Source organism: Zeugodacus cucurbitae, chromosome 6, assembly GCF_028554725.1.
Source record: "Zeugodacus cucurbitae isolate PBARC_wt_2022May chromosome 6, idZeuCucr1.2, whole genome shotgun sequence".
NCBI lineage: Eukaryota > Metazoa > Arthropoda > Insecta > Diptera > Tephritidae > Zeugodacus > Zeugodacus cucurbitae.
The window spans coordinates 62506428-62516156 of NC_071671.1; the positions used below are offsets into that span (position 1 = coordinate 62506428).

General features: G+C 33.5%; 2 protein-coding genes across 6 annotated transcripts; one reads left to right on the forward strand and one right to left on the reverse strand.

Annotated features, from left to right (window-relative positions):
- The first annotated feature begins 72 nt into the window (after positions 1 to 72).
- On the forward strand, positions 73 to 9330 carry Hen1 (small RNA 2'-O-methyltransferase). 2 transcript variants are annotated; one of them, XM_011179607.3, is made up of 4 exons: positions 73 to 342; positions 435 to 512; positions 8134 to 8303; positions 8376 to 9330. In XM_011179607.3, the coding sequence occupies exons 1-4, from the start codon at positions 187 to 189 to the stop codon at positions 9208 to 9210; spliced, it is 1239 nt and encodes a 412-aa protein (XP_011177909.1). In that variant the 5' UTR covers positions 73 to 186; the 3' UTR covers positions 9211 to 9330. The 2 variants fall into 2 exon arrangements, with proteins under 2 accessions (XP_011177909.1, XP_011177910.1); XM_011179608.3 differs by lacking the exons at positions 73 to 342; positions 435 to 512 and adding an exon at positions 7860 to 7999.
- On the reverse strand, positions 2229 to 7868 carry LOC128919721 (uncharacterized). 4 transcript variants are annotated; one of them, XM_054234620.1, is made up of 7 exons: positions 7300 to 7742; positions 6337 to 6513; positions 5654 to 6198; positions 5179 to 5334; positions 4461 to 5119; positions 3090 to 4400; positions 2229 to 3030 (listed from the first exon to the last, which is right to left on the reverse strand). In XM_054234620.1, exons 3-7 carry the CDS (start codon positions 6030 to 6032, stop codon positions 2401 to 2403), a joined length of 3135 nt encoding a protein of 1044 aa, XP_054090595.1. In that variant the 5' UTR covers positions 6033 to 6198; positions 6337 to 6513; positions 7300 to 7742; the 3' UTR covers positions 2229 to 2400. The 4 variants fall into 4 exon arrangements, with proteins under 4 accessions (XP_054090595.1, XP_054090593.1, XP_054090596.1 ...); XM_054234618.1 differs by having other exon boundaries at positions 5654 to 6513; positions 7726 to 7868; XM_054234621.1 differs by having other exon boundaries at positions 2229 to 3027; positions 5654 to 6513; positions 7300 to 7737.
- Positions 9331 to 9729: the final 399 nt, after the last annotated feature.

Consider the following 9729-nt stretch of genomic DNA (forward strand, 5'->3'; position numbering starts at 1 on the left):
GTCAGTTTTATAATTCATATTGGAAAAATTTTGTTTCAGTGTAAAATCACTTATTGTGAATGATATTTAAAAAAAACGGAACAGTGAAAATGGAACACAAGAAAACAAAGATGCGTATAATTGTATACTTCCTTCGCATTGTGTATCACAGTTAATAAACAAATCCATAAAATAAAGATTTAAAGTATGTTTTCTTATAAGTTACCAAACGGAGGTTTGCATGCTAGAGCTTACTTTAATGCCAACGGTGACATCAAATTTGATCCTCCAGTATATGAGCAGCGTTATACTACAACCGTGCGCATATTGGAAGATCCACGTTGGGGGCAAACATTTAAAAAAGTGAGACCGGTTATTCATTCAATTTTAATTTGCTTACAAAGGATCCTACATATGTTTTTCGATCTTTGAATATGTTGTTTCTTTCTATGTAGGTAGTAGATTTTGGATGTGCTGATATGCGATTGTTGTCGCTGTTACGACGAACCGCAGGAATTGAACATATTCTAGAGGTAAGTAAGTCAAAGTCTTGTTCCTAAGGTTTATGCATACTTGTACAATGCAATACAAGAGCACGATGTTAGTTGTTGTTGTAGCAACATAAAAGATTCCCCAACCATGGTAGTCTCAAACATTTATGTGTTAATGTTGTTGTATCAGCATATTTTTAAATGATAATCTCACATAAGTTAGGAATATTCTCACACAGTTAGTAGAATGAATTATCGGTTAACTTCCGGATAAGTAAAATCAGTTTTTACACCCGTTCCTCACGTATTCTTGTACTAGTTAATTGACGATTAGTTCCTGTGTGATTTAATGATAACTGCCCAAATAACTGTCGTTTTCTAAAAACTTTTATAGTCTACGTGGATTTAAGCTTGAATCCTTTCTTAATTAACTTTTAAAGCTGTTGCTGTTCTGTCTCTGTTTTATTAAAAATTCAATAAAATTAACTCTCTGCATGCATTTAACAGCGCTGCTGATACATACATCTTATTTTCCCAAACTACAATGTGATTGTTCACCCTTTGACGAATTAAGATTTTGTTAAAATAAAAAATTAACAAATTTTGTTAAATTGTAATTAAGAAGATATTCTTTAATATGTTTATTTTTATTTTATTTTACGAAGTTTAATGATATTTAATTAATTCCTTTAATTAATGTGTAATATTTAGGTATTTCACTTAAAGCTAAAGTAATAATATTTAGGTAAAAAACAAAATAAAATAAACAAATACTAATTCATTTTTGTATTGTGTGCTTAAAACAACGTCTTGGTGAATTGCATGTGACCAATTATGATTATACTAATATATTAACTTTAAATAACAGAAAACTAATGATCATTAGCAGAAATTTGAAACTTGAATTAACTCGTGCACACAGTATCAGAAAATGTGGACATAATAACGAACTGGTATATTGCAAATAATTTAAGAATTGCAAGTAAAACATAAGTAGCTTATATCTACATTAAAAATAAATCTTATAAACTAATTAAAATATTTTGGGCGAATGGGTTGATAGCCAGCACTGTGGTGTCCTTTGTATTGCGACTGAATGTACATCATGTGTAGTACTTCAAAAAATTAAATTCAAGTTGGTGTATTCATAGGTTGCAAATGCCATTATAAATCATGGAAGAATATTCTGTTTTTAAGTTCTCTGTGTGCACTTCTTTACACATTGTCCATAAACCACAGCGAAAGGTTCCCATTGCATTTAATTAAATCTAAACTAAATCTGCTTACTAGTAGTTTAAGTATGACGTATGTAGGATTTGGAAAGTTTATACAAAATTTACAGTATAGGATCACGTTAATATAATTTTCTTTTACAAGTGATTCAGATGATTTGTTTTTTTGTAACATTCATAAACGTTAAGTAATATTTCGTTTCTTAGTCATATCAAATCAATAGATGTAAATAAATATAAATTATAAACGCGATCCATTACCAATATAATTGCATTTACGAATCAATAATATTCACACATTTTACACTTGTGATCTCAATAAAAATGAACTATTTAGCGTTATAAGTTTTATTATGTTTATGTTATTCACATATTTTATTTTTATTCTGAGTTGTTTCCTTGTTACGATTTTTACAATTTTAACTTTCCTCATTCCATTTAAATTTTCATTGCATATTGAGTTGTGGTTAAATAACAAAAATGTAAACATGAATTACCACTACTTATAATATTTATTCTCTCTCTCTCTCTTCTCTTGTCAAACGGGTATTTCTGAACTACGCTACTTTATTCTATATTATGTTATGTTATGCATTTCTAACCAAAGTTTTGCAAAATTATTCTATCATAGTTGAAAGCGGCGCGAAATTTAAAAATATTTGAACAGTTTCTATAGAAACGATATATGCTTACATTTTTCACTTTTTACATTGTCGTGTAGTTGCCGCTGCTGCAGCATTGTTGCCTCTATAGAAGATGTTTTCATTATTGATCTTTTTCCAAACGTTGAATAAACTACAAACGTCCGGACTGAAATTTGAATTGCTCTCCTGTTGATCAATTATATCATTCATCCCTGTTTCAGTCTTAATTAAGCAACGACGAGTCCGTCGTTCTGGCCTACCCGTAACACTGCTGCTATTAACTGTTGAATGACAGACATTTCGAGTTCCTTCATTATTGTAACCTTTACGATTACTACGGGCCGCACTGGCACTGCTCCGTTTACTACTGGTTTTCGTAGCCGTTTTATTGGTTGTTGTTGTGCCATGACTTGTTTTGGATGTGGCTGCTGTTGTTTTAAATGCAGATTTTGCCGAATTATTAACCGTACGTTGCTTAGTGGTACTCTGAATCCGACTATCTGTTTCTTCTAATTGTATACAATTGGATTTTTTTGTAGATCTGGTATTGTGCGCGCGTGTATTATGACCACTATTGGGCGCATGGTCTGTAGATTCTGTAGCATCTGTTTCTATGTCGTCCTCATCATAATCTCCATCGTCAGCTTCCATGTCTTCGGTCTCTTCTGCTTCCATTTCTTCCTGCTTACATATTAAAGATTAATTAATTAAATTATCTACATCAACATGAATTAAAAAATTACCTCCTCTTGTTCATCATTCGCCTCATCTTCGTCGGTCTGATTAGCAGCTCCTACTTGATGTGAGTCCCTATCATCGTCTGCTAATCTGCCACTTAATCTGAGGCGATTTTGTATTTCCAATATGGCATATGTTGGTTTTCCTTCATAACGACGCACTATTGGTTGTTGCACTTCACTAAGTTCCTCCTCTCGATCAAATTCTTTCTCGGCACGTTCCCGTGCAATCTGATCAGGATCTTGAGACAGAATTTCTGCCCATGAAAACTTCTTTTTTTTCAGTGATTTCTTGTCCGATTTGGATCTCAAATTTTTTGGCGACACTCTATTTGAGAGAGTGCGCTCGTGGAATGGTGTGCCCACTGAAAAGTTGTTCTTAATACTCCATGTTGCATTGCCGTTGATTTTATTCATTTCGAATATATCGTTTTTATTCTCAATTTCCTCCTTAACACGTACGCAAGTGCGCATAATTTCCTTGCTGTCCAAGCGCAATTCTGCAAGTGAATATCCGAGCTGTTGAAATTCGCGTTCGAATAAGCGGCGGTATCGTCCATAATCTGGTCGGTCGTGGTAGGCCAATTGGCTAACTTCATGTAGAAATTCACCCAAATATTTAGGAACCTGTTTGCCATAGATTTGTTTCAACATTTCACGGACATCAGTCATTAGGTATTCCTTGGCACGATGAACCTTTTCCTGTTGATGCTGAATTGCTGCATCCTTCCATGGCAAATAACCCTGAGACCAGAACATCAAGTTGTAACCTAAACATTCTAGATCACTACGTCGGGAATGTGCACCCATATGAGCGTCTCGTGATGTAAATTCTAAAGTACCATCATGTGCTCGGCGTTGATCCATTACGAATGGACGATGTACACCATTATCCCTAAATTTGGAAGCCAATCCGAAATCAATAAGAAAGATACGTTCCTCCTCAACGGCTACAAGCGACTCTGCAACAGCTGTGGATGGTGAATTATTGCTGCTAGTTTTTTGTAAATGCTTTTTAGCGTTCAAGCTATTAAATAATTTCTCTTGACGGCGTGTTAATCGTGTTGTGGGTAAGCAGGAATTTGAGGCATGGCTCGATTTCTTTATTGTAGCAGAACGACGAACAGATTTTGGTAAAAATTCTTCGGAATCATCATCGGTTGTCACATATTTAGATTCGAATGGTTCATCTTTTATGGAAGTAGTATCTTCATTAAAGAATTCTGAGTAACTAACACGTTTTGTAGGTCGTAAATAATGAGACTTCACCATCTCTTCGTATATGGAATTCCTCTTTTGACGGCGACATGAGCGTACCTAAAATGATTTCCAAGTTATTTTAACAAAAAAAAATATTTTCTTTGTTCATTTAAATACCGGATTGGAACCGCAGAATTCCACATTATTTTTCGGACGACGTTTGCGATTTATTGGTGTTTCGTAAATATCTACACTGTTACTGTTATTACTATTTGTAGTTGCGCCATCATCAAAATCCTCATCATCATATTCGTCTACAAATCGATTCCGTTTAACGACAAAATCTTCGTCCTCTTCTTCCTCATCGTTGGCTTCCTGCTCGGAACTATTTCCACTATCCGTGGTCTGTTGCTTTTCTTCGTAATGTTCATCATAATTTGAAGATTTTATATTTGAAGAACGAGATGATTTGCTTTTGCCAGCACCGGTTACGGGAGCAGTTGCAGTTTGTTTTTTATAATACTTGCATTTGGATAGCATAAGATTTTGTGCTTTAACATCATTATGGCAGTAGCCCTTATCGTGTAATTTTTCCAATACATCTACGATCTGTATGGCTAGAGTCAACACGCATTTCTGATGGACTCGGCAATTTTTGATCAACGAATGCAAATCGCGATCAAAACGCTGCAACACCAAGAAACGGTAACGTGCATCTGCAAAGTAATGAGAGCCCGAAGCAATATATTTAGGTATACCGGTGGGTAAGTGTTGCGGTAGTGATGCCGTAATATCCTGTCTAATATTTTTATCAGTTTCGGTTTTTATATGTTTATCTGTTAAAAGAACGGATTGATGTAATAAAAATATTTCTGAAAATAATAAATTTCCTTACCTTCGTCTTTGGCAGTGTTTATCAAACAATGAATTTCCACAAACAAGGGTCCATTTGAATGCGGTTCAATTTTTACAACGAACTTTGCATTTTCATTAGTAACCGGAATGGAAGTGTTATCTGAAGCTAGAAAAATTTCTCCAAAATTTCCTTTGCCTATAAGATAAAACGAATTTGTTAATATCTATTTAAAAAGTAAATTCAGATATGAATGTATGTAAAATTGTTTGCGACTACGTTTTTTATAAATTTCCTTTCATACTAGTTTTAGAATGTTAATTGTTCATAGCAATATATGTATAGATATGTAAATGCACACATACATACATACACCCATATTAAACAAAGTTGAAACAATACAAAATTGAGAATTCAAAATTGGTACCAATTTACCTTTGGGTCTGACATCAGTTCCAATATTAACACAGTTTACAAACAATAGATTTTTTATAATCACGGACGATTAGTCACTTACCAATAGGTTTACCAAGCCGCCAAGGTTTCTGCATCAGGTCGTACATAATAGTGCCATTAACTATGGTTGGCAATAATGTATATACTGGTTTTGGGGATTCATTCAGCGATGTATTCGCGCTAAGAAGAATTGATGAATTATTGGCGTGCTTTGTGGATGGATTTCTCATCACTGGTGTAACATGTGTGGCATCATTTGAAGAAGAATCTTCATCATCATTTTCATGCCAATAGTTATGACTTCCTTTTGTTGCCTTGGGTGTTGTCGTGATCATTTCGGAATCAATTGCTACTCCAGAAGAGTTTCGCTTACGTTTGCGTATAGTGCGTGTGGCTTGCAATGAATGCTTTGCCTCAACGACAGCCATACGTTTGCCCATTTTCAGCTCTTAAGTGTTCACGCCTAATTTGATTGAAAAGTGTACTATGGAAAGATTGGGCTGATCGTCACAAACATTTGGTGAAGATTTTTGTTATTTATTATATTCTAAATCTGAACATACAAAACACCATCTATTTGCTCGCTTGTTATTTCACGCCAGACACCTATTCAAGCAATAATTTTTATTTTATCCACAATTTGTTATTTCGCACTAATTATAATACAAAATCAGTCTATAAACTCTACTGTTATCTTTTTATTTTTATTTGAAGGAACGTTCAACGTTTATTTTTTAATCTTACTTTCTTAGACGACGAAATAAGCGATCAATGTCATTCTATTAAATTGGCTTCCACTTTTTGACAATTGGCTGATCGTTGTAGACTCTATTAATTGTAGTTAGTTTTTATTGTGTTTTGAAACACCGATTGTTTTCCGTTATATTTAGCATGTGTTATTTCTTTTTTGTTGTGATTATACTTTGTTTTGTGCCACGAAAATATATGTAAAGAAAGAATGTAAAATACGTTAATAAAATCATTCTACACAATTCAAAAGTTGCAATAAGAGCCAAAAGTAATCGATTGCAAATGCACTTATAAATTTATACTTTTATATATATATTTGTTCACATTTTCTGATATTATATATGCCTATAGTTGCAATCCTTCGCTACGATACTCGCTTCGGTCATATGTATATTTCACTCTTCCATTTTAAATGTAAATTCCGATCAATTGCGATTAAAAATCGGTCATTCCCACTGTTTCGCATTCCGATTCGGGACTGAATAAAGCACAAGTATTTGTTTTTTTTTGTCTACCTTCATTCATTTATATTTATTAACATTTCTTGAAGTAATTTCCTTGTGATTACCGAAACATAATGCACATATGTATGTACAATCAGTAGATTTCTTGAAGTAATTCCCTTGTGATTACCGAAACATAATGCACATATGTACAATCAGTAGATACATTTTTGCAACTATTACAACAATTATGATATGATTTGCAGAACTTATTTGATTTAAAATTTAAATCAACACACTTTCTATACATTTAACATCAAATTCAGACAGCATACAGATAAAACATTTTTGACATGTCAAGTGCAGGATGAAATGAAAACAGCGGTGGCAGCCGTAACGGCTACGACACGACGTCAAGACGACTGCCGCTCGGTTGCAGCACCAGTGCTAAAAAAATTTCCTTCCAACACTTTTAAAATCGATGCAACACTACACTGTTACAAATGGAACAAACCTTTTATGTATTGCCGATCAAGTTTCAATTTATACATATCTTTCTTAACCATACACAACATCGAAAGGTTAGATATATCATTTAAAATTTTAGCAAGAATTTGGTTCAATTCAAAAACATAAAATATTTTTACAAGTTCGCTTCAATGCTGGCTGCCCGACTAATTTGGTCGTTTTTCTTCTCTTTCGGTTTCGCTTGTTTCGATTTCAACACAGTCACAGAAAGCACAAAAGAAAGAGAAAAAAATTATCCAATGCTAAAAATTTTCACTGTTGTACACATTTCTAAAACGATTTCATCACGATAATCCCATATTTAATGATGCAATTTTATATCCCTTGCGTTCAGCAGGAATTCGAGTACGATTTGGTAAATAATTGGTTTAATTATTTGTACAATTAGCGGAGAATTCACTATAAAACCTACAGAGTTAAAGTTTTCCGTTTTCGGACGATTCCACACACTCGATAATTGCATTACAAACACTAGTTCAACGAAATCGCCGTCGAAAAACTACTCCATTGTCGGTTTGTTTCTTTTTATTCGCCGCGTTCCGGCATATGTGTTGCTTCTTCTTGTCTATGTTTATTCAAAATAAAATACTTCAATTGATTATGTTGTAATAGTTCGTTTCAATGCACAGTGAATTAAATAATTCTTTTTATGCGCCGTTTTTATGTCACCTGAAATGCGTTACAAGGTTGGTTGATTATGAATTTGTTTATTATTCCTACTCGTTAGCAGTTACACATTTGTCTACACATTACAATAATAAGTCTAATTACAGATTTAGTTATTTATTTCTTATTTTTTTTTTTACTAATTTTTGTTCAGGTTGACATTGACGAAGATCTATTAAGGAGCAATAAAATTAGAGCAGAGCCCTTGGTATCCGACTATTTACAAAAACGTGAAACTCCTTTACGTATTGAATTATTAAAAGGAAGTATCGATTCGTCGGCTGAACAATTATTGAATGTAGATGCAGTCATTGCCTTGGAAATGTAAGCAATTTATTTATTTACATACACCAATTTCATTACCATTAATGAACATTATGTTGTATATCTCAATAGAATTGAACACTTGTATCCAAAAACCTTAGAAAATGTTCCACAAAATATTTTCGGTTTCATGCAACCCAAAATCGCCATATTTTCAACACCAAATTCAGAATTTAATGTACTCTTTAAGCCATTATTGGCAAATGGCTTCCGACACGATGATCATAAATTTGAATGGACACGGTCTGAATTCAAGGATTGGGCATTAAATATTTGTCAAAAATATCCAAATTATAGGGTTGCTTTCATCGGTGTTGGAGATGCACCGCCGGATAAAAAGAATATTGGTAACGTAACTCAAATAGCAATTTTCGCACGTTGTGATGTACTGGATCCTTCTCTTTCGGAACAATATCGCAGCAAGGTGTCTGTGGATTGTAGACCCGATGCAGATACTCAATACGAAGAAATATTTGCTGTAGATTTTCCAATTTATCTTGATGAACGTAGTAAAGAACAAAAACTTCTGGACGAGGCGCGTTATCAGATCAGTCGTTGTCGACGTATCGATAGATATTTCAATCGCGATTTGGGTGTATATCAAGTACCGCTCACTGTTTTAAAGGACTATATTGAAAATATTGGAGCTACAATGCAGGAATTGCTAATTGTTCTAAAAGATAATGATATTGAGGTAAAAGATGAATACATCATATTACCCGAATATGAAGAGGATGACGACAGTTATCGTCACTATGATGACTGTTACGATGAGGAGTATGGTTTATGGAATGATGTTGAACATGCTGATGATGAGACCGGAAATGATGACGAACGAGGCGCATGCGGTGGTTATTCTCATACTAAGGAAGACTACACTTATGATTCTGAAGAAAATTGGGATTAAATGAGATTTTAAGAAAATGATATGGTTTTTAGTTACTGTAAATAATAAGTGAGTATTTAATATGTATAAGAAAATGGCTAAAAGAAATAAAGTTGAAAAATATGTACAAATTAAATTATATACAGAATGCGTTTTTTTGAAGAAACAATACTATTTTTAAATCATCTACTAATCGTTTAAAGGGCTTTTGAGAATAGTTTGACCATCACTTTTGCTCCAAAATTAGGGATTTAGGAAACGACTTCCTGATGTTACTAATGCAATTAAAAAAACAACATTTATTTTTATTGAAAACACATCCCTCTAACTCCGCATTTTATTTATATCCAAAGACTTTAAAAATCTCTGCTTCATCTTGTGTTTACGATTTCCTCCCTTAAAAGTTTATGAAACCGAAAAAGGGACTGTTTACTTCAATTGGTGGTGGGGTTGATTGAATTTAGTATTCTGTGCCATATAGTGACCCCACTTCATATTGCAAATATTTGCAATCTTCCAAGTAACTTTTAGCAGAATAGA